Source organism: Rana temporaria, chromosome 5 (assembly GCF_905171775.1).
Source record: "Rana temporaria chromosome 5, aRanTem1.1, whole genome shotgun sequence".
Classification (NCBI taxonomy): domain Eukaryota; kingdom Metazoa; phylum Chordata; class Amphibia; order Anura; family Ranidae; genus Rana; species Rana temporaria.
The window spans coordinates 142,994,080-143,020,313 of record NC_053493.1 but is presented as its reverse complement, the minus strand read 5'-3'; the positions used below and the strand labels follow the sequence as shown (position 1 = coordinate 143,020,313).

Sequence of the window (26,234 nt, the reverse complement as noted above, 5' to 3'; positions counted from 1 at the left end):
AAAGCCCTCCTGTCAGTGGTGACAAGCCCTCCAGCTTGTCACCACTGACAAGGCTTTCATCTTCACCCGGTCTTCCTTCCAGGTTTGTGTCCTCTGGCTATCTGATTGGCCATGCTGCGATGGTGTCAATCCTGCGCTTGAGTATGGGAGCTGCCATTCACAGAGCTCTGAAGGAATGGCACAGGCATACCATTCCTTCAGAGGGCATGTACCAGTGATGTCAATGGCCCATTCACAAGTAAATACCTTCGAAACAGTGCATGTTCAGGAGATATTTACTGTACCTATAAGTAAGACTTATTATAGGCTTACCTATAGGTAGATATCAACCATGGGAGTTTACTCCCACTTTAAGAGATATTAGAACCTTAGCAATAATAATTGGTGCAGCAAAATAAGCTTCCAGACTCCCTCATAAAAAAAAATGTGGCATTAAAGGGGTTGTAAAGGTTCATTTTTTATTTTCTAAATAGGTTCCTTTAAACTAGTGCATTGTTGGTTCACTTAACTTTTCCTTCAATTTTCCTTCTAAATGTTTTTTTTTTCTTTGTCTGAATTTCTCACTTGCTGTTCCTCCTCAGTAAGGTGTTTGGTAAGCTGTTCTAAATGACTTTCCACCGCTCGGATGATGGTGGAAAGCTTACTGAGGAGAAACAGGAAATGAGAAATTCAAACAAAGAAAAAAAACGTTTAGAAGGGAAATCAAAGGAAAAGGTAAGTGAACCCAACAATGCACTAGCTTAAAGGAACCAATTTAGAAAATAAAAGACAAACCTTTACAACCCCTTTAAGGAGAGAGAGTTGCACTATTTGGGTGTTTGAGTGGAGTTATAACAACTACCCAGGTGCAGAATTCCCAAGACACCTTTCAGTTTAGGTTTATAGAGGATCTGTCAAGCAATCCAGGGTATTTGTGGTCCTCATAATTGTTTTAAGCTTATTTACATGGTGTATAGAGGGATTTGGATCAGAAAAAAACAGGAAGTTTAAAGCGGAGGTCCACCCAATTTTTTTTTTAAAAGCCAGCAGCTACAAATACTGCAGCTGAAAAAATGGACACTTACCTGTCCAGCGAGCCCACGATGTCGGCAAACGAGGCTGAGCAATCGCTCGGCCCTCGAATGCTGCCGTCACCATGCACGGTGAGGGAATCAGGAAGTGAAGCCTTGCTGCTTCACTGCCCGGTTCCCTACTGCACATGCGCTAGTAGTGCGGCGTGCCATCACTGGTCCCCGCTCTCCTGTGGGGAACAGTGTGTTTCCCAGGAGACAGCGGGGGGGACGGGAAGTGGCATAGACTCCCACAGGAGTCTATGCCTAGAAGTGGGTGCAAATACCTGTCTTAGACCGGTATCTGCATCCCCTCCCCCTGAAAGGTGCCAAATGTGTCACCGGAGAGGGGGAGGGTTCCGAAAAAGTGAAGTTCCATTTGTAGGTGGAACTCCGCTTTAAGAGCTTGAAAAATAAGATCTTCTTGATAGCAGCCACACAGTCAAGCCAGGAGATGGGATAGTTTAGCAAGTCTGATAATCTGTGCAAAAACCAAATGGAACAATGTTTACTTCTAAACCCTGTTTTTCTTTACAGGAAAAAAAACTCCAATGAACATAAAACATACATAAACTTGTCCACGATAATGTCGAAATCAAGACTTCTCCTATTCTGTGTGATATATTAAGGAAACATTTTTTTTATTTTTGTTTTGTTTTTCACAGTTATAATAGGCATCTTCTCTCGATCTGGAAATGACAGTGGTCATTTAAATGCCAGACGTATTTTGACAGAATTCACTTTATAAAAATGTCAGCAAGTCTCTGTGTTTTTATTAGTTTGTTCCAAAATCAATTTAGATATTTCAGTTGAGTGCTTGTAAGTATTCCCAGAGCAATGTCCATTTCTGACTTTCTGCACAAAGGATATTACAGATTAATCAGATTTTCAAATTTACGCATAATTGCTTTGCACATTTATTACTTAATCCTATTATGTGCCTATGTCCTGACTGACATAAAGCCACAGAGATAAAAGTTCCATTGAATCATATGTAGTAGTCAATTTTATTGCTGTTTTAATACTTTTGCATTTTAAATTATTTATAAGAAAATATATTGGTTAAATAACATTTTAAAGGCCATGCTTGAAGAAAAAAGTAAATGGATAATGCATGACTTATTTTCTGCTTTTTATTCACTAAAGTAATATGATTATAGCATGCAATAGTTGTATTATTTATAATTTAAATAGCAATTTCAGGCAACAAGTGAAACCAATCAGTGAACTAATAAGGCTTTCCAGCACACAGCAGATGTGCGAAACTCAGAAGGTTCACCTTTTACTTTATTCTGAATTGTCCATAACCCACAGTATCCACAGCACACAAAGATTGTCTCACAGGGTCAGTAGGAGGGCAGTAGGAGTGATGTCACCAATCATATTCAAACTTCCACAGTAGGTTTGACTGTGGAAAATCTCTGTTCCTGATAAAAGGAAATGAGATGGACAGGGGCACAGAAGCAGTGCTTGGATGAGAAATTTAAGTAATAAACAGACAGGCTGTGCTCCATTTAGCACGTAAGGCCTCGTACACACGACCGTTTTCCTCGACAGAATCCATCAAAAAACTTGGAGGCAGAGCTTTTTTGCTGAGGAAAACGGTTGTGTGTATGTTTTTTGTCGAGAAAACTGACGTGGAACTCGACGAGAAAAAAAGAGAACAAGTTCTCTTTTTCCTCGTCGGGAGTCTCAATTTCCTCTTTGTGTTTCCCGTCAGGCTGGTTTACAACGAGAAACACGTTCGTGTGTATGCTTAGAAACCCGCACATGCTCAGAAAAAAGTATGAGACGGGAGCGCACCTTAGGTAAAAGTAGCGTTCGTAATGGATATAGCACATTTGTCACGCTGTCAGACTGAAAAGCGTGAATCGTCTCTTACCAATCTTTTACTTAACACGCAGTAGCATGCGATTAGCAAAAGAAGCCCCAAGGGTTGTGCCAGTGGAATCGAACTTCCCCTTTATAGTGCTGTAGTACGTGTTGTACGTCACCGCATTTGAGAACGACGAGATTTTGTCTTGACAGTGTGTACGCACAGAAAGCTTGTCAAGATTCTCGACAAGCCTGACAAGGAACTCGTTGAGGAAAACGATGTGTCTTTTACGACGAGTTCCTCAGTCATGTGTACGAGGCCTAAAGGCTTATATTTAAATTTTGGCTGGAGTGTATTTTTAAAACACTTTTAAACTGACCACCAGTAAACCTACCAATCATGTCTAAAAACTTTTATCACAAAATATTTTATTATAATAAACCTTGCGTTGTGCACTGGTCCAATTTATTTGGTGGAGGGGGAATTTTTGGTGTTGGGTTGTTTTTCAGGGGTCGGGCTTGGCCGCTTAGTTCCAGTGAAGGGAACTCTTAAGGTGTCAGCATATCAAGACATTTTGGACAATTTCATGCTCCCAACTTTGTGGGAACAGTTTGGGGGTGGCCCCTTCCTTGTTCCAACATGATGTGCACACCAGTGCACAAAACAAAGTCCATAAAGACATGGAGTGAGTGAGTTTGGGGTGGAGGAACTTCACTGGCCTGAACAGAGTCCTGACCTCAACCCATAGAACGTCTTTGGGATGAATTAAAGTGAAGACTGCAAGCCAGGCCTTCTCATCCAAAATCAGCCTGACCTCACAAATGCGCTTCTGGTAGAGTTGAAGCTGTTATAGCTGCAAAGGGTGGGGCAACTCAATATACTTTTGACAATATTGTATATATGTATATATTAAACATTTACTTCTCTGAAGTCTGAAGCACTGTACACACGATCGGATATCTGATGGAATCTAATCCGATGGATTTTTTCGTCAGATATCCAACAGTTTAAACAGTAAATAATATACAGCAAATTTTTTGCTTTTACAAAAAAATGAAACTGGCTCATAAGTTTCCTAAACTTGACTTTATTCAAGTTCATTTTCCAAATGGTACTGCTCCCTGTATACATTTGTATGCAGCCAGGCTGTACTGGATGGTTATGCTGCTGGGACCTATATCAGGTCTGCTATGGCTGTAATTACATGTAAAGTAGCTAGAATGGTCCATTTACTTTGGTATGACTAAACCTTGTTAGAAAAATAAATTAAAAAATCACTAAGATGACCTTACATGAGGGTATCTGCTTGTCGCTGAACATACACAACTGGCTATGATGAAGCTTTCTTGGATTATTCTGAATACTAAATGTGAATGTGAAATGTGAATGTGCATGTCAATCATCTGAGAACAAAGGAATATCTGCAAACCTTTTCCTATTCTGTTGATCTCCTTTGACTACAGCTCCAGTCTCCTGAGGTCATCTGTCATGATAGCACCCCATCTGTGCACTGTACTATAAAACACCTTTTATAGGAGACCTTAGTAGTTTTTATTGGAATTTGTGATGTTGTTTTCTTTTGAGTTAAGAGAGCTTTTGGCATTGCGGCTTTGAGTAAAAAAAAACTAGTTTTCAAAGTACAATTTCAAGATCTTAATAAATTGAACAATGTATTTACCAGACCTTCACAATGTAAAGGTTTGCTTGCAATGATTAAGTATGTAATCTGTAAGACTGACTCAAAGTAAAGTATTAAGATTACATTTTAAAACTTAATTTAATTTGACAGTGTTAATTAATTAATTTATTATAGTTGGTTTTCTGTCAGAAATTCTATCAAATTAAACACATAGCACTGACACTCAGTATAATTTTACTATCCAGTGCCGTTTTATCAGGGGAATTGTGAAACAAAAGACGCTATCATATCAGTTGTAATAAAATCATCGTTCTGGTGCTTCCTTATTTGCTCTGTGTTCAGAATTACACTTGCTGTTGCCATCGGAGCATGAAAAGAAATTACTCTACACAGTCACGCTGGGAAGTCATGTATGTAAATTGATGTATAATGCGACCCGCATTAGCCTTACTGATGAAAGGTTCAGTTTCTCTGCTGTCAGATCCTTGTATCTCCTTGAATGAGCCGGCTGCTCTGAATGAACATTAGCATAATTTATGCAGCTGATAAGTGATTTGAGCTCTTGGGTTATTGATAAACCGTTTAAGCATATCATTTTCAGCCTGATGCTCCGTGACATCACCAGTGAAATGTAATGTGCTGATCTCTGCTTCAGATAATAAGACAGAGATTCTCTTTGCATTGCAGGAGCCAGAGGCAACTCCGTGGCGATTGAGGCAGGTACAAATGATCTTCTTCACCCCAGCCAGTCTCATCCAGGATTCTCAGTTGGGCCTCAGGTTTGTTACATGCATGCACCTGTTTAATGTAACTGTCCTATAGGTCTGCTTACATGTAGGCACTTTGACCTTGAATGTATGTTATAGGGTATATTTAAGAATCAGAATAATATGTCTTTCATGATGATATAGGTGTTTTATATGTACTTTATTTTTAAAATACAATTAAAATAGAATGATTGAGTCAAGTTTAACACGTGGTCATATAGATACAAGTATATGCACACTTGTATGTATAGTTGTAGAAGATACACCTGTTTAAAAAATAATACACATGTACATGTTTAATTCCTAAGTAAAACACATTATATTGAAGATCTGTATTGCATTCTCCATGTTTATGTAATAACTTACACACCGTTGTATTATCATGTACAGTATATTGCTGTTAATTCTCATGTGTTCACAATTTCTTCCTAACTGTTCACAATTTCTTTTTACTTCCTTATTATATTTTAAGTGATATTGTAGCATTGTTTTTACATATGTTATGTACTCTAAAACAGCCTATAGAGCACAGTGATGTTAGGATAGTGTGTTTACCTTAAGTTCTTATTAGCTATGAGAACATGACCTTATAAAGTTGGTGTTTTATAATTTCACTGTATTGTCTTAGTCAAGCAAAAACTTTCATAGAGAAGTGTTTTTACAGGCATACCCCACTGTTAAGTACACAATAGGGTTTATTTACTAAAGCTGGAAAGTGCAAAATCAGGCTCACGTCTGCATAGAAACCAATGAGCTTCCAGTTTTTATTACCAGGCTTAATTTAACAAGCTGGGGTTAGAAGCTCATTGGTTTCTATGAAAAAGTGAGCCTGCTTTTGCACTTTTCAGCTTTAGTAAAGAAACCCCATTGTGTACTTCAAAGTGGAGTATGCCTGTATAGCACAAGGTAATTAAATATGAAAGTTTCTTGTTAGACAAAATAACTCCCCAAGGGATATGTGTGAAGCCTCGTACACACGTCTGAGGAACTCGACGGGCGAGTTCCTTGTGACGCCACCGAGGATCTCGGCGAGCCAAATTTTCCCATTCCCGTCGAAGAAAAAGAAGAATTGCTTTCTTTTTTGCCCCGACGAGATCCTCGATGGTTTCCTCATCGAAAAATGTACACACGTCCGGTTTCCTCGGCAAAAAAAAAAAACCCAGCAAGCTTCTTGCTGGTTTTTGCCGAGAAACTCGGTCGTGTGTACGAGGCCTGACTGTTAGATGAGCAGTGATAGTTCATTATTTTCTTTATAGAAACTCAAGTTTAATTCTCTAATGTTGAAAACTAATGTTCAGGTCTCTGTTTAATTTTTATTATATTGACAAAAGTAATATGGTTTTAGAAAACTACTCTTAATTCATAACATTTGCCCAAGCACATATCCCATCAAAAATGTCCCTCAGGTCAATGGATAACTGGTAATAATAGGCCTTAAAAGCAGGCATAGTTTGGCGATGTGACAAAATCATATAGGACTTTTTTTTTAACCACTTCATTACTGGGCACTTAAACCCTCTTCCTGCCCAGACCAATTTTCAGCTTTCAGCACTGACGCATTTTGAATGACAATTGCGCGGTCATACAACACTGTACCCAAATTATATATTTTTTCCCACAAATAGAGCTTTCTTTTGGTGGTATTTGATCATCTCTGCGATTTTTATTTTTTGCGCTATAAACAAAATACAAATATTTAAAAAAAAAAACACAATATTTTTTACTTTTTGTTATAATAATAACCCAATTAAAAAAAAATATATGTTTTCCTCAGTTTAGGCCGATACGTATTCTTTTACATATTTTTGTTAAAAAAAATTCCAATAAGCGTATATTGAATGGTTTGCGCAAAAGTTATATCGCCTACAAAATAGGGGATATATTTATGATTTATTTTTTATTTTTTACTAGTAATGGTGGCGATCTGCAATTTTTTTTCAGGACTGCGATATTGCGGCGGACATAGGGGACACTTTTGACACTATTTTGGAACCATTCACATTCATACAGCGATCAGTGCTATAAAAATGCACTTATTACTGTATAAATGTGACTGTCAGTGAAGGGGTTAACACTAGGGGGTGAGGAAGGGGTTAAATGTATTCCCTGGGTGTGATTCTTACTGTGTGTGGAGGGGACTGACTGGGGGAGGTGACCGATGCTGTGTCCCTATGTACAAGGGACACAGCATCGGTCTCCTCTCTACCTGACAGGACGTGGAGATCTGTGTTTACACCCCATCATTACACACAGAGCTCCACATCTCTGCTGTCACTGCCGATCGCAGGTACCTGGCGGACATCGCGGCAAACGCGCATCGGCATCTCAGCGATGCGCCGGGCACAGTTTTTCCCCGCTGCGGTGCGCGCAGGGAATGCAAATAAAAGGTCGTCCAGGGACGTCCACCCGGCAGTTGAGAGCCGCGCTGTGGATGTCTTTCATCTACAGCGCGGGTCTCAAGTGGTTAAACTCAACAAAATAATTGTTTATCACGTTAAAGTACGCCACTATATCTCACTACAAACTTTAGAACATGTAGGTTCTTAAATATCTTTAGAACATTTTTAAATGAAAAATGTAGCTTCTATCCTGGCTCTCCTACTGATTAATAGATCTTTAGGGTCATCCATTTCAAATCTGTTAAGCTAAACATATACACAGTACGTAATGCCCATCCACTACACTCTTGCTTGAGAATCCAGATGGAGGGAGCAATATAAGCCAAAGGGCCTGCAGCATCAGATGTCCTAAATTCTGCATAAAACTTGATTTTGATGAAAAGTAATACAAGTGCCACATTAAACAAAGCTGTGCTTTGACACTGTAAGGTAGAGAGCACCTACTTACCTTCTACTTTTCTCCTTCTGCCTTTTTGCAGTACTTTTGGCTATAGAGCAGTGGTTCTCAACCTTCTAGTGCCGTGACCCCTTGATAAAATTTCCCAAGTTGTGAGGACCCCTAACAGTAAAATTATTTTCATTATTTTCATAGCGTGGATTGTCAGCACCCAAGGCAAGACAAGTCATTTGCTCCCCTAACCCACAGATATTTAGCGCTCCCTGAGTCCTTTTAATGGCAACTATAATCACAGGTAGTGCCACTCACTGTGCCTCCGGCTTCACTGTGTTTCAGACTTCGTGGTGTCTCGTAGCAGTAACACCTATGCCGAAATCAGGAGATAGGGTCTCCTCCAGCCCCTCCCACTTCACATTTCTCACCAGTCAGCTGACCTCTAGTTTTTTCCCCCCAGCCATGCTGGAACTGAATAGGCACCTGTGAAGAGGTTGAGTGGGCGGCTGCAGGTTCCAGGAACAGCCCAGCTGAGTGGCCACAGGCTCCAGGGATAGAAAAAAGGCTGGGAGAGTGATGCAGGCTTCAGGAACAGACCAGGATTCGGTAACCCCTGGTAAATCCTGAGGGGGTCCCGACCCCAGGTTGAGAACCACTGCTATAGAGGAATATATGATTCACTCTCCTGATTCTCTACAAAGCAGCAGTAAGGACCATTTACCAGGCCTGAATCACATGAGGGAGATGGGAGGTGGAAAAAGTATTTTGTAAACTCCAACCCACTGTTTGATTGGAACTTATGCAGAACTTTTGTGAGAGACCCCAACAGATGAAAAGTGTGGGAAGTGAATGGAGTATAGTTATATCCTTGCCATTTCTATCCTAAAGCAAACCCAATGCCTTGCCCATTCAGGGCAAAGCATGGTTTCAATTTATACACTCATAAATGCTAATACCTCGTACACACGATCAGTTTTCCCGACAAGACAAGTGTGATGTGAGCTTTTTGTCAGGAATTCCGACCGTGTGTGTGCTTCATCACACTTTTTCTGTGAGAATTCCTGCCAAGAAAAGATTGAGAGCAGGATCTAAATTTTCGTGATAGGAAAAATTCCTGACGGGAATAGCGGTCGTCTGTATGCAATTACGACGCAAAAAAAACGTGCATGCTCAGAATCAAGCAGAAGGGCCGAACTGCCTATTGAACTTCATTGATCTTGGCTTGTCAAACGTGTTGTTGTACGTCACCACGTTTTTGACATTCAGAATTTCAGACAAGATTTGTGTGACTGTCTGTATGCAAGACAAATTTGAGCCGTTTTTCTGCTGAAAAAAAAAACACGGTTTTCCTGTCGGAAAAACTAATCTTGTGTACAGGGCATAAGCCATGCAACTCAGTAAGCACATTGCCTGGCCTATGTTTATAATACATCTATGAGTGTACACAGTGGAGGAAGAAGGATACTTTTTTGGCCCTTGTAGACTCACTTTATAGCCCTTGCAAAATTACTTGCAGGATGCAAGGCATGTTCTGAACAGCTCACAGGTATAACATTGTTTTTTTATAAAACAAAAAAGAAAGAAAGGATGGCCAGAGATACCTTTTCAGATTGCAGCTTTAGGTGACAATCAGGTTACTGCAGTGCAGCTGTCATAGTGCATGAATACTATTTTTGTAAAATAAATTGTAAAAATCAAAAAGGAATTGTTCTTAATTGAATTTAATAGTTTATTAATCCCAGCTGGGTTAAAGGAACACTATCATGAAAGATGAATAAAGGCCGCTATTATAGAACTCTCCTTTGAGAATGCTAGTTCCCTGGCTTTCATTCAGATGCATTGACTTCCATGCTATCTTAGTCTATATGAGGGACATAGGTGTGCCCAGCCTATTGCATTAGGGTGTGCACCCCAAAGCTCCAACACATATGCATTTGACATATTTACCAGCCTCTTCCCTGCTCTCCATCCTGAAACAATGGGAGGAAGGGAGCACATAAGGGATCGGGCACCAGAAACAGGGAAAGGAGGGGTGGCATATATTAGTACGGATCATCTATATTTTCCTCCTGTGGCAGCTGAATGTTGACTAAAGGGAGGAGGAGCCTACTTTCAGCTGCTGCAGGAGGAAAATACAGATCGGTTCCACTAAATTCCACCCCGCCACCTCTCCTGTCCAGGTTCTTAGTGTTGGCAAGGAAATATTGTGGTTTACCTGTCACCTGCCCACCATTGACAGGTTGCCAACCCCAGGATTAGGGTGTGCCCAGGCACACCTGGCACACCCCTTGTGCACGCCTATGATGAGGGAACAAGTATAGAGAATAAAGAAGTTCTGTCACTTTTGTGACACTTATTTACAGCATGCTCAGCCAGGCCAGAACCGGCATCTAGCATTTTCAGAAGTAGGCCTGGTGCCTAAACTTTTCTCATGAAAGATCACTTTATTAGATATGGATGGTATGAATTGGATGGTACTTGGTTTGCTAATGCACTATGAATCAGGCCTCATACACACGACCGAGAAACTCGACGGGCGAAACACATCGTTTTCCTCGTCGAGTTCCTTGTTAGGCTTGTCGAGGAACTCGACAAGCTTGCTTTGCGTACACACTGTCAAGCCAAAATCTCCTCGTTCTCAAACGCGGTGACATACAACACATACAACGGCAGGGGAAGTTCGATTCCACTGGCTAAACTCTTGTAAACTCTTGTAAACACGTAAACACGATCGGTACATCTGATGAAAACGGTCTGATGGATTTTTTCATCAGATATCCGATGAAGCTAACTTTCATCAGTCTTGCCTACACACCATCAGTTAAAAAAACAATCGTGTCAGAACGCGGTGACGTAAAACACAATGACGTGCTGAGAAAAATTAAGTCCAATGCTTCCGAGCATGCGTCGACTTGATTCTGAGCATGCGTTGATTTTTAACCAATGGATTTCCCCACAGACGATCGTTTTTTTCTATCGTTTTTTTAACCATCAGATAATTTTAAAACAGGTTCTAAGGTCTGATTTTCATCAGATTGTGTGTACGCGGCATAAGTCTGTAGGGTTCATTATTGAGTTGACCCACCCTTTGCAGCTATAACAGCTTCAACCCTTCTGGGAAGGCTGTCCACAAGGTTTAGGAGTGTGTCTATGGGAATGTATGACCATTCTTCTAGACGCACATTTGTGAGGTCAGGCAGTGTAAAAGCAAGGGAACACAAAAAAGCATGTAAAATAATTCCTATTTACCCAATAATAGTGCTATATCAAAAGCAGGCTTAAATGTATTATCACTCAGTAAAATTGATAACCAAGCAAATACAAATAAAATGGCAATTGTGGTAATGCAGTTCAGCATACAAAATGGCTAACGGTAGTTGCTAAGTATAAAATGACACAAAGGGGATGATTTACTAAAGGCAAATAGATTGCAGTTGCACTCTGCAAGAGCAGTTGCTCCAAAGCTTAGTAAATGAGAAGAGGCGCTGCTGACTTCCATCGTCCAATCGTGTGCAAGTACAAATTGTATTTTCCTTGCATGTGATTGGGTATTCTTTGTAAAGTGAAACTTTACCTCATTTACTAAGCTCCAGGGCAAATGCACTTGCAGAGTGCAACTGCACTTTGTAAAGTGCACAGTCTTTTTCCCTTTAGTAAATCAACCCCTAAATGCCCAGATTAGCATTAACAGAAGCAGCGCCCCCTTAGGTGCAACAGTGAGCAGCAATAAATCCTGATCTAACAAATTGCTGAGACTGTACTGCCAGTGTGTATGGCAGCTATGCTAGGCCTAAACTGACTGGATAGGCATTGTCAGAATTGAATGAAAAGAACAATAAAGGGGATGAAGGGAACTTGCAAGATGGAAGAACGGGGTCGTTTTTAAAGTTACCGGCTATTGTTGGGGCCCTTTAAATAAACGTTGGTCCTCTTTATGATTAGTCTTTTAAACCTGTATGCAGTAACATGATGGAAGATGTAATACAGTTCAGTACAAGGTGAAGTAGAGCAGGCCCAAGATAGTAATAGTACAGTACAACAGCAGCTCAGGTTTTCTAAAGGTGCTGTATAAATTCAGTGGTGGTGAGGTACAGGGTTGCTATAGAAGGGGTGTGGATTGGGTACCCTAAGTATCCTGCTCTTAGCGACTTGGTTACTGTTTGGTAACTGCGGGCCGGTGGCCCTCTCACTGACTCCCGAAGGTGGCGATAGGCTCTCTCAGTGGAAGGACGTGTCCCTCAGTCTTGTCCCACTGATGCTGAAATTCAATTGGCTGAAGAGAAGGGTCTACTGAATACTATGGTCTCCCTGCAGCAACTCCATGAGGTCAGCAAGGCTCTGGATCTTCAGTGATCTTGCTGCTAACCTCTGGCTCTTGTGAAAGTGGCATGGTCTTCAGATTACAGTCAATGGCACAAACAGGTGTGGGATCTGAGATCATGGAATCTCAACGCACCAAAAACTCCTGGCTTTCCCTGACATGGATGAAAAGCTCCTTGTAGCTCCACCTGTAGTTCAAAAAATCAGCAGCTTTATTACATGGCCTCATGTGGACTACACCTCCCAGTATTCCAGGCACTCTGCATTAAAATAATTGGGTTCACTTGACTTGGCACTTCCTCTGCTGGCTGGAGGAGGATTGCGCAGTACAGCATTAATATTACAGAAGAGAGAGAGATGTAAAAAAGGAACAGTGCCTTCTCATCTGAACTGTCATAGCCCAATACCTTGCTACAGATGTGCTGTGTGAATTACTGTAGTAGGGGTCATTTGGACAATTTGCCAGTTCATGCATGAACTGTATGGTCATGTATGGACCAATTGGGATTCTAAATTTATAAATTTTTCTAGTTCTGTGTTAGCTAGGCAGATTGTGATGATTCCTCCAGATTTTCTCATCACTAGGGATATTTATGATGTTAACTGTTAAAAAAGAACCTTAAAACATACCAGTACAGTGCTTATGTGATTTCTTTGGCGGTTCTACCTAGCAGCAATAGGGTTGCCAGTTCGAATCTCAACCACACCACTACCTGCACAGAGTTTGCATGTTCTCTCTCACTTTTCCTCCAGGTACTCAGTTTTCTCTCACAATACAAATACATGCTGGTAGGTTAGTTGGCTCCTGTCTAAAGTAGCCATAGCATGTCTATGTATGAATGTGAATTTGGGACCATTTGACTGTAAACTCCTTGAGGGCAGGGACTGATGTGAATGTACAATATATAATATGTAAAGCACTGCATAAATTGACAGCACTATTTAAGTACCTGTAATAAATACATAAAAAAGTGAAAAATATAAAGGAAAAATCCCTTGCAAAGTGGAAATCCTCGTTGCAAAGTGAGCAGCCTATACGTGACAAAGCCCAAAATTAATGCATAGGAATGTTCCGCCGCACTGTCACTATGAAAGATTAGCCACAATTGGAGCAAGTGCAGATAGACAGGAAATGGCTGCAAAGATGCTCTAGGAAATTAGCAACACTGTAATGCAACATAGGATGAGAAAAGCGGGAAAATGCTTTACTAAACTAAATGACATCTAATCAGGGTTTGGAATAGGGTTCTTGTTTGTAAAACATGTGTATATATATAAATATATATATATATATATATATATATATATATATATATATATATATATATATATATATATATATATATATATATATATATATATGTGTGTGTGATTTAACAAAACAGAATCAGAAATCACTTTTCAAACTAGAATGAATTTCCGTACTTGAGAAAGTTGAGCAGAAATATTTAAATGGCATGCAATTTGGCACTGTATGTTTTCCCCAGAGGAAAGGAAAAAAAGAAGAAGAGAGCAGCACCAAGCCAAATTTAAACAGCTTAGGAGTTTATTCAGTATATAAGTATAAAACAACAGAAAAAACTTGCATGAAAAATGTTGGAGCACTTGCAGAGTGCTAGAGCGGGTGGGAGCTTCCACGTGCAGTGTCACGGGAGCACAGAAGGACCGCCGGGAAGTCTATTATATTGACTATTGTGTATGTGTTTCCTCCTATGTTTGCCCCAAAATGTGTAATTTTTTAATTGAATTTACATTTTCATTGCTTTTTACAAATACATTTTTTTTTCAACATTATGAGCGCTTAATTAACCCCCAGTTATTAAAAAATGGGACCTCATGGGGATCAAACCTTTAGATGCCTGTAGAGGGTCACATGATTTATGAAGCTTTCAGAAAAAGAATAGTATCCATTGACTGAACAGTATTAGGGTGTTCAAAGAACCCTTTTGCTAGTTTACTACACACTGGGCCCATTGGGATTATGCTTCTGGTGTAAAAATTTCCCTTTTTGTAGATACACCAGTGGAGCAGATTTTGGGTGCTCATCACTGGAGGCCAACTGTATAACCAGTATTCACTATGTTGTTGCAATTTATAAAAAAATGTCCTTTGCCATTTAATGTTGGCAGCAATTATTTTTTTACCCATTACAGAGATCAATTTAACCGCCAAATGATGTTCAACAGACAGAATAACAAAATTATAGCGAATGTCATACTTGTATGTTACAATTTAAGCTTTAAACTATTTTAAACTAATTAGGTTATTTATTCACAATTTGTTGTACTCATGAAGTTATTTATCTATTCAACTTCTTAGTATGTTTTCTCTATGCTGTTAATGCTAGTTCAAAATAGATGCCTGAGCGTGTGAATATGCAATGTAAAATGTCTGATGTCTACTATAATGCACGTTATGACATACTTTTCATGTTCTCTTGCCTGGCTATGTTATCTCAAACTATAAGCAGCATCTTTGAAAAGACAGGTGGATGGAGAATGCAACATCTCAACTATATTAAGATCTCCCAGGGGTTTTTTAAAATCATATTGCTTTTGGCTATCATTAAATTTGTATTATTAGTAGCTGTTTAGTTTCTCCAAGCTAAAAGATGTTTGTGCTAGATGAAAGCAAGTGTGCTACAAAGACATGGTGATCCTGCGCTTTCTACAAGTTTTCCTTGTATTCTGTAGTTCAGAAGATTAGTAAGAGATGTACTGTCACATGGATGGCTAAACAAAACAGATCTGGTAAAGTGTAAATTTGCTACTTAATAAGTGTGACAAGAAATGACAATGTGTAAAGTGAAATAACCCACATAAACCAATTCACATTCAAAGTAAACATTTTCTTACGTAATCTAAAGTGTCCCTGTCAATCACCTAAAAAAAGTCTAAGGCCTTGTACACACGACCGAGGAACTTGGCGGGTGAAACACATAGTTTTCCTCGTCGAGTTCTTGTTAGGCTTGTCGAGGAACTGGACAAGCCAATTTTCTCCATTACCGTCGAGGAAAAAGAGGACATGCTCTCTTTTTGGCTCGTCGAGTTCCTCGACAGTTTCCTCGCTGAGAAATGTACACACGACCGGTTTCCTCTGCAAAAAAAATCTCCCACCAACTTTCTTGATGGATTCTGCCGAGGAAACTGGTCGTGTGTACAAGGCCTGAGAGGTAGTACCCTGCAATAGAAGTAGCTAAATAAAAGAAATGTGGTTGGCCTTTTTGATGTTTTCCAGAATACCCCAAAAGTTCCAAAACAAGAAGGCAGCCTAATTACTAAATTTTGACATAAAAAAGAGCCCAGGGCTATACTGTTTTTGCCATTTCCTTTTCCTGGGACCTAACATCATTAATGTTTAACAATAAAGCATGGGTAGAGATAAGGGAATGTGCTTTGTGGGTCGATTTGTGGGCCGTTTGTAAAACCTTTTATAAATTGGGAACTTAAATCTGAAGCCCACTGAAGTCTATGTGGAGGAAAATCTTTAAAAACAAGATTTTTAAGGCCAACAGTCAAGGATCCACCTATTTTCCCACCCATCAACAGTTTTTTGTTATGTTATTTATTTTTAACAATAATAAAAATGTAGCATTTTGTATTAGATTTTGATATTTTTAAGAAAATATTTTGTCATTTATTTTCTTCGTAAGCCATCCCTAGGCTATAATAAAATACTTAAAAGTGTCAATCCTGGACCGCTGGCTGGAGGTGGCCCAATATGCATTTTAGATACCAGCTTGCTTGGCTGTATTTTTCATGTCAGAGAGGCCCTTCACTGCAGTTGGGGGGGGGGGATTTGTGATGGAGAAGCTGAACTTTAAGAACCTGTGATGAGTGTATGCAGTTTTTTTTTTTTAACTGAGAAAATGCATTTTAATAACCAGTCTTTTAGGTATTTTTTTTGGGTGGGGGGGGGGGGGTTGAAGTAAGCAGAAAGGCTCTGAGGCAGATTTTCAGCCACAATTTACCAATGTGGTCTAATTAACCCAACACTAAAAGTTATAAATCAAATTTATTACAGGGTCGTTTTTAGTGAGACTTTACCGGTGCCAAGAGAAGGATGAAACAAAAGCATCTGTATAAAATGAACACATTTTATTGGTACATTAAAATTTTAACACATTAAAAGTTAGCAACTTGTATTTTATAAGGTCACAGAGGTCTGGTGACAGTGTGGTGTCTTTTCCGACATGTTTTACAGCTAGGGGCTTCCTTTAGGGATTTTTGTGACCCACTTAGCGTATAATCATTGTATTCAAAAGACATAATATGCTATAATAATATAAAACAATAAAAGACAATCATATAGAGCAAAAAAAAGAAAAGCAAAAAACCATAACAATTAATCATCATTATTATTCACCCTGTCCAGCCATTCCATTGCTTACCTGGCACAATCTCCCAGTGTCACTACAATAGGGGCCACCTAAATGGTGCAGAGGACACGGAGGGCACAGTGTGGCCACAGAGGGCACATCAAGACCAAGCTATAATACATAGTGATTTATAAATTAGATAATTATCTCCAAAAGGTGGACACTAAAAAACATTAGACATACTAAAGCACTGTGACTAAGGGACATACTCACACATTAAGTTGTTAGCATAGGTCTAACCGGGGGAGCCAGATTTATAATGGTCAAATCCAGTCAGAATAAGCCTGAAAAGATGAGCAATAAGGTTGTATGAGTCAAGTGTTCAAAATTGTGTGATCTTCATAAAGATAGTGACTTTAATTAAACCTGTTACTAATTCAAATCTCAAGAGATAATATTGCATTTCTTATAAATTAAATTATAAATAAAATAAATGAAAGTTTATATGAACAAAACTAAAATTATAGTTGAAAGTATTGATGTCACATTCCATTGTCATGCGCCTGATTTTTTTTCTGTTAAATATAATATCACTAATGTTAGTTACACCACTTTAAATAAAAATAAAAATTGTATTACTATGTATATTATTTCAGAGATAACAAACACAAATATTGTACTGACTTACACCACAGTATGTAAGCGCTGAAGCTTAGGGATGGTTTAAAATTTGTTAAAATGAGAGTGCATTATTTTACTAAAAATAAAACAAACAAAAAAAAGTTAATAATTACATGGAGGTGACAGGCAGGTTTTTAATCAAGAACTAGAATAATTTTACAGAGAATAAGCATAAATGTTGTATTTACGCCAAATTTAAACATTTTTACTGGACTGCATTTTGAAAGAGTGTGAGAATGTAATTTTTTGCAAAAAAGGTCAGCAAAATATTGTACAGACTAGACAAAGTATTGAAACTTTTACTAGCCTACATTTTGAAAAGGAGAGACACCAGTTAATCAAGAACTCAACATTAGAGTGTAATTATTTTACAGAGAAAGACAGAATTTTTTAATCTATTATTTCTATCTAGTATTTAGACAGTTTACTAGACTGCATATTCAATAGGAGAGACACCAGACAACATTTTAACCAAATATGAACATTAGAGTATATTATTTCTCATGAAAAAAGCTAGTAAAGTATTGTTTTGACTTCACAGTAATTAATCAGTTTTACTGGGCTGCATTTGAAACAGGAGAGACACCAAACAAAATAAAAACCCTAGAGTGCATTACTTGACATGAAAAAAGCCACCAAAATATCGTATTGACTCAATGCACAGCATTCAATCTCTTTTACTAGGTCACATACAGTATAGGAAATGAGACACCCAAGCCAGCTTTTAACCCAAAATTTAGCTTTAGAGTGTATTTATTTTACTAAAAAAGCCAGCAAATAATTATACTGACACCATGCACAATTTTACTAGGCCACATTTTTAACAGGAAAGATACCAGCCACATTTTAATCAAAAATCAACATTAAAAGCTTTTTTTATTTGACTTAAAAATACAAAAAAATATGCTACAAAAATTGCAGTGACTTCATGCACAGTGTTTAATCACTTTTACTAGACTGCATTTAGAACTGGAGAGACGCCAGACAGCTTGCCATTCAAAAATCAATATTAGAGTATATTTATTTCACTGAAAAAGACAGCAAAATATTGTAGTGACCATATTTTTAATACTTTTACTAAACACTATTTTAAAAAGGAGAGACACCAAGCTAATTTTAATGAAACAAAAACAACAACATAAGAGTGTATTTCTTCATGGAAAAAGCCAGCAGAGCATTGCATTGACTTCATACACAGTATATAAGCACTTTTACTGGACCATATCTAAGTGTGAGAGCAGCTGGATTTTAATGAAGAAATCAAAATTGCAATGTATTATTTCACATAAAAAAGGGGAAATTGTATAGACTTGATACACACTATGTAAGCTACCTCTGTAGGCTCCCTCTTCAAAGAGGTAAACCAAACATAGACATCTATTATATCTTGCAGGTGTGGTGCACTTTCTGAAAAGTCGATTTCTTCCTCTACTGCCAGCTTTATTTACAATACTGATGCTCTCAGACGGTAGGTTGGCAACCTGCAATCTGGACTTGCCAACCAGCCATCTCAGAGCAGGAGGTCGCGGGCCACATCAGAGGGCTCCACGGGCCACATTTGGCCCCCGGGCCACTGGTTGGGAACCCCTGCTGTAGGCAAACTGTGTGGGTCAGCATCTAAACGGCAATTGGTTTTTTTTGACACACGCAAAAAGTATCTCTCCCTGGAAACACTGTGTAGTCCACCTCTATCTAGTCCAAGTGACTCTAAGGTCTACTCCAGGTCTGTCCAACACACAGTGAGCATGTATGGCAGTTTTTATCAGTCAGCAGCAGCAGCTAGCCCTTACTGAAAATTATCTGTCCTCTGCTTATAACTACTTAATGTCTCCTGCAACATAAACTGACAAGCAGTTTCTTAAAACTTTGACTTTTTTTATGGAGGGGCCTGGCTCATAAAAAAAATCTCCATGATTTTCCCTTTTAAGCTACCACGACCATAGTTCAGAGACCAAGAAGTTTTGGTAATTAGTTACTTTAGATATGAACTGGCACACTAGTTTGTCATTTTCTCAAACCGCAAATGATTTGGATCATGTTTGACCCCAATCTGAAACTCATGCTTAGGCATAGGATGTAGTTTCAGGGGATACAGGGCACTCAGGAATGATATGTGCATGCACCTAATTGTGTATGCATTTTGAAAATCTGAACCTTTATACAGGTTTAAGTAAGAAAGGGTTTAGGTTAAGGTTTGGTCAGATTATTTTTGGTGTAGACCAGGGGTCTACAAACTTTCTAAGCAAAGGGCCAGTTTACTGTCCTTCATAGTTTACGAGGGTCGGATAGTGGTCAGTGGTCAGTGGAAGTCAAAAAGGTCCAGACGTCAGTGGGAAAATCTAACACCCCATTGTTTGTTTCAGTAGTAGTAATTGTGCCCCGTCATTGGGTCCCATTGTTGGTGTCATCACTGATGTCTTTTCCCCTCATTGTTGGTGTTATTGAGAGAAAATGTGCCCCATTGTTGGCGTCATTGAGAGGAATTGTCCCCTATCATTGTTGTCATTTTAAGGAGTTGTGCCCCTTTTTAGTGTCATTATGAGGATTTGTGTCCTATCGTTGGTGTCATTGGGCCCCATTGTTGGTGTCAGTAGGACAAATTATGCCCCATGGTTGGTGTAATTGAGAGAAACTGTGCCCCATTGTTAGTGTCAGTAGGAGAAATTATGCCACATTGTTGGTATCAGTGGATAAAATAGTGCCCCAAGGGCCGGATAAAAGCAAGCAAAGGGCCGCAGTTTGGAGACCACTGGTGATGACTACTGTGCTTTGCTCATTATAATTTTGATTTTAATGTCTTTGATCAATAAGTCCATTGATATTCTAAATTGTAATTATTCAGTATACAAAATTTAGATATAATTAAACCTGTTTACTTTTGATGAAACCTTGGCTTGTTGGAGTGATACCTAGAGAATGCTTTAGAACTCTGTCTGTAGCCTGTATATCTGGTAAAGTGGGTGTAAAGGCTCAAGGTTTTTTTTTACCTTCATGCATTGAAGGTAAAAAAAACTCCTCTGTGCAGTAGCCCCCAGCCCCCCCCATACTTACCCCATCCTGATCCAGCGATGTGCATGAGAACCTCGGCTCTCTGGGGACTCTCTCTCCTCATAAGTTGAGACACCAGCGGTAGCAATTGGCTCCCACTGCTGTCAATCACAGCCAGTGAGCCAATGAGGAGAGAGAAGCTGTGTAGCCAAGCTGCGACTCTGTGTGTGAATGGACATGTAGAGCTGTGGCACAGGAATAAGCCTGCTTGGGTGCCCCCCCATTGAATGCTAATTGCTGTGGGGGCAGGAGGCAGGAGGGAGGGGCCAAGAGCACTGGCGAGGGACCCGAGAAGAGGAGGATCAGGGCTGCTCTGTGCACAACCATTACACAGAGCAGGTGAGTATGACATGTTTAATAAAAATAATAAAAAAAAACAAGCCTTTACTATCACTTTCAGGCTGTGTCAGTGACTCAATGAACTGAAGCCAAGGGATAAGCATGACAGCCAGGCAAGACTCATATGGCAGATTCTAAAAATGTGTGAATCTATGTGTGTGTTTAAATTGACATGCATTTAGCCGACATATCTGCATGGTAGAGATCTATGCATTCAGCCTACATAGCTGCATTGTAGAGATATCAGTATATTGTACCATAATATTTTTTTTTCTACAAAGCTACTTGCAAGGTTGATATTTTATATTACCTTTTAATACTTTTATGAAAACTAAATTAATTATTCCAGTGATTAGCCTCTACTCTATCAAGTTACATGTTAATTACATCTGGGCAATCCCTTTTTATGATATGATCGAACACTGTCTTCTAGCAATTAGGCTGATACGGAAATCTTCATAGTCAACCCACCAAAAATAAAATATAATGTCCTTCTATTCTTGTTATGTCTTGCTTAGCTACTATTCTCATAGTCTCTGTGGATCCCCCAAATAATTGATTTAAAGAGAATGAGATGTGTAATCAATGTGCAGTATACAAGAAATGACTCCATTATGTTATTCTGCTTGCACTTCATTTTGTCACTGAAAGACAACATTAATTATTTATAGCTCAACAAATCTGTAATATGTGGTCATTAATGGCCATTTCCTCAATCAAGACTACCATATCATTGATATAACAGCTGTGTAAGGAGAAAACATACACAGCTCTCATTATAAGGCCCCGTACACACGACCAGTTTCCTCGGCAGAATTCAGCTTCCGACCGAGTTTCTGGCTGAATTCTGCCGAGAAACCCGGCCGTGTGTACACTTTCGGCCGAGGAAGCCGACGAGGAGCTCGGCAAGGAAATAGAGAACATGTTCTCTATTTCCTCGTTGTTCTATGGGAGCTCTCGCCCCGCCGAGCTCCTCGGCGGCTTCAGTGCTGAACTGGCCGAGGAACTCGATGTGTTTGGCACGTCGAGTTCCTCGGCCGTGTGTACGAGGCCTGAGTCATTCTCCATTAGGGCACAGGGCATGGTCAGTTTTGAAGATATTTGTTGTACACTTTTATTGGGTAGCACAATCTTTCAACTGTGTTTTTCAATATAACTCATTATTCAATTCATGATTATTCATGAAGTCAGGCTCATATTGCACAAAAAAATTAAAATGTAAGGCTACTGTAACAAACAGATTTACAATTTGTTTTAGATTGTTTAGGAAAATGAAGCTAGCCTCAAATAATTGGAGAGATTTACTATTCTTGCTTTAACCCTTCCTCCTGTAATCCAAAATTGGAATATGAACCTCTGACAGTGTTAGAGTATGGACTTATTTATTAAGCTATTGACAACTGAAGCAGCTCATTGCTGCCAATAAAATGTCACCTTTTATTGATTTCACTATGATAAATGGAAATCAGATTGGTTGATCTGACTTACTGTATGCATCATTATTACATGACCCTATTCAATGAGCCTAATATAAATACTAAGGGGTTGATTTACTAAAGTAGTGGGTATTCTTTGCACAGTGAAGCTTTACCTCATTTACTAAGCTCTGGAGCAACTGCACTTGCAATGTGTAACTGCACTTTGCAAAGTGCACAGCCTATTTGCCTTTAGTAAATCAACCAAATCTGAGAACAAAATGGTGCAATCAGTTATTCGTTACTTGTCCATTTTTTAGATTAAAAAAATGCCATCTTGACCAAGTAACAGACTCAGGCAATGCATAGGAAATACAGTTACTTACCGTATTTATCGGCGTATACCGCGCACTATTTTGCCCTGAAAATCAGGGCAAAATCTTGGGTGCGCGATATACGCCGATACCCGCTTTCCCGCCACGAGTTTGAATACTACGCTGGCATATACTGAGCGCAGTACACTCGGGCAGTCTCGGCGCCTCTCACACTGATGTCCTGAGCGTACAGGACGTCAGCGCGAGAGTTGCCGAGCCTGCCCGACGATACACGAGTGTACTGCGCTCGGTATATGTCGGCGCAGTATTCAAACTCGGCGCGGGAAACGAGCGGGGAGGACGCGAGGACGCCGCAGAAGGACGCCGGACCCGACGAAGAGAACACCCGAAGCTGCAGAAGGACGCCGGACCCGACGAAGAGGACACCCGAAGCTGCAGAAGGACGCCGGACCCGACGAAGAGGACACCCGAAGCCGCAGAAGGACGCCGGACCAGACGAGGCCGCCGATGGACGCCGCGCAAGACACCAAAACTGTAAGTACAAAAAAACTTTTTTTCCACAGGTTTCACGGCAACTTTAGGGGTGCGCGGTATACGCGGGAGAGCGTTATACCGCGATAAATACGGTAAATGGCTTGTAATGGTAAATTTTTTTTTCCTAAATAGCTTCCTTTACCCTAGTGCAGTCCTCCATCGGCAAGTGGTTAAACAAGTCTCCAAATTGCACCAGCACCAGCAACCTTTAAAGGGGTTGTTAAGGTATTTTTTTTTTCCTAAATAGCTTCCTTTACCTTAGTGCAGTCCTCCTTCACTTACCTCATCTTTCAATTTTGCTTTTAAATGTCCTTATTTCTTCTGAGAAATCCTCACTTCCTGTTCTTCTGTCTGTAACTCCACACAGTAATGTGAGGCTTTCTCCCTGGTGTGGAGTGTCGTGCTCGCCCCCTCCCTTGGACTACGGGAGAGTCAGGACGCGCTCTACATTGCAGATAGAGAAAAGAGCTGTGTGTTAGTGGGCGTCCTGACTCTCCACACAGGGAGAAAGCCTTGCATTACTGTGCGGAGTTACAGACAGAAGAACAGGAAGTGAGGGCCGACGGACAGTGGTTATACGGCAGCAGGTCAGTTCCTGTGATTTGGCGTAGCTGTACGGCCATCCCTTTAACAGTTACAGTGGGAGCGCGCATGCCCACGGTGTGGCGGGGGAGCCGATGAACGTTACAGGCATTCACAATGTCTGCCGGCCACCCGCGATCGGTCCACAGAGAGCCAGAATGGGAATCTGTCAATGTAAAAAAACAGATCTCCGTTCTGACAGGGGAGTTCAGAGTGATTATCTGTTCCTAGTGTTTAGGAACAGTGATCTTTTTCTACTACCAGTCAGTCCCTTCCCCCCACAGTTAGAAACACTTCACAGGGAACACATGTATCCCCTTAAACGCTCCTAGTGTTAACTCCTTCCCTGCCAGTGACATTTATACAGTAATCAGTGCATTTTTAAAGCACTGTATACATTTCTATGGTCCCAAAAAAGTGTCAAGGGTGTCTGATCTGTCCGCCGCAATGTCACAGTCCTGCTAAAAATCGCTGATCACCACCATTACTAGTAAAAAAAAGAAAATAATACAAATGGCAATCAATCCCCTATTTTGTATACGCTGTAACTTTTGCGCAAACCAATCAATATATGCTTATTACCATTATTTTTACCCAAAATTTTGAGAAGAATACATATTGGCCTAAACTGATGATTTTTTTTTTTAATTGGATCATTTGTATAGCAAAAAACAAAAAAAAAATGTTTTATTTTTTTCAAAATTGTAAGTCTTTTTTTGTTTACAGCACAAAAATAAAAAAAGGAAGAGGTGATAAAATACCACCAAAAGAAAGCTCTATTTCTGGGAAAATAAGAACATAAAATGTGTTTGGGTACAGCATTGCACAACCGTGCAATTGTCCGTTAAAGCGACGCAGTGCCGTATCACAAAAAATGGCCTGGTCAGGAATGGGGTAAATCCTTCCAGGGCTAAAGTGATTAATCACCACTGGGTTTTATGTTTTTTGGTAAACAAACGAAAAAAAGACCTAACATGTTGAAAAAAATACCAATCAAAAACGAGGCACCCTAAACTCATTAGTACTGTGTTCCACTAACTTAATTTCACAATTTTGGGAACTCTGTTGTTTTTAGGTGCCTTTTCCTCTACTGTGCTTAATGGGAGGGTCCTCCTATCAGCTTCTACATCACTACTGTGTTCTATAGTGATAAAGAGCCAGTAAATAGATTCACACCATGTGAAAAGAGGCTCAGACATCCAACACTCCTGAGAGTGTCAAATACTGGGAATTTTGCAGGAGCCTGTAGCACTCGCAGACAACAGAGTTTGGACTTGCTGTCTGCTAGGGTTTCTATTGAAAGACACTGTTATTACATTTTGTTTGAAGTAGAATTATGGCAAAAGCTATTTGGGTCACAGGAGTGCACTTTATTCTGCACTCCTGTGACCCAGATTTAGCCAATAATGTGCTAAAGTCCACTGTCAGCTAACATCACAGAGCTCTAGACTTAGGCTATATTGTCAGGACTCACCCTGATGCCTGACCGTCACCTGGCTCAGCCTCTCAGCTGCTAGAGCAAGCCGCTCCCACCCCACTTCACAGCCCAGCACCCCAGTGAGCGCTGGAATGGCAGTCACCACTCTATGCTCAGAGCAAACCTGGGAACTGAGCGATCAGCCACCTTCTCAGTGTAGAGGTGGCAGGGGACAAATGCTGCAGCCAGCTAGGTGATTATATATGTTGGTTCAGTTATTTTCCTACACTTCTTCTACTTCTACACTTGCCGACCGCCACACGAAATTTTACGTTGGCAGAATGGCATGGACAGGCAAATGGGCGAACAGGTATGTCCCTTTAAATATGCCGCCGTGTGGATGCGCGCGCCCCTGCCACAAGCTCTGTGACCGTGCCTGCGGGACCCGCGGACTTGATGTCCACCGGTGTCCAGCGATCGTGTCACAGAGTGGCAGAACGGGGAGTTGCCTGTGTAAACAAGGCATCTCCCTGTTCTGCCTAGTGACAGGACACTGATTGTCTGCTCCCTCTCATCGGGAGCAGTTATTAGTGGTGTGTCACAGTAAGCCCCACCTCCTCACAGTTAGAATTACTCCCTAGGACACACTTAACCCCTTCCTAGCCCCCTAGTGGTTAACCCCTTCCCTGCCAGTCACATTTATACAGTAATCAGTGCATTTGTATAGCAATATTATACTATACTATACTATTATACACTATTTTGTAGACGTTATAACTTTTGAGTAAACCAATCAATAAAGGCTTATTGCGATTTTTTTTTTTACCAAAAATATGTAGAAGAATACGTAACTGAGGAAAAATATATTTTTTTGTTATAATTTGTGGATATTTATTATAGCAAAAAGTAAAAAATATTGCTTTTTTTTCAAAATTGTTGCCATTTTTGTTTATAGCGCAAAAAATAAAAACCGCAGAGGTGATCAAATACCACCAAAAGAAAGCTCTATTTGTGGGGAAAAAAAGAACATCAATTTTATTTGGGAGCCACGTTGCACGACTCTGCAATCATCAGTTAAAGCGACTCAGTGCCAAATCGCTAAAAGTGGCCCGGTCATTTTGCAGCCAAATCCTCCGGGGCTGAAGTGGTTAAATGAGAGGGTTGTTTTAAGCGATTTAGGTAAC

At 40.0% G+C, this 26,234-nt stretch overlaps 1 protein-coding gene across 1 annotated transcript in view; it reads left to right on the top strand.

Moving 5' to 3' along the window:
• LOC120941123 (POU domain, class 6, transcription factor 2-like) overlaps positions 1-26,234 on the top strand; it is a 223,190-nt gene that overhangs the window by 190,109 nt on the left and 6,847 nt on the right. The window contains exon 2 of the mRNA XM_040354404.1: positions 5,192-5,283. Within this exon, the coding sequence (XP_040210338.1) occupies positions 5,192-5,283 (92 nt within the window). The remainder of the gene's footprint in view (positions 1-5,191; positions 5,284-26,234) is intronic.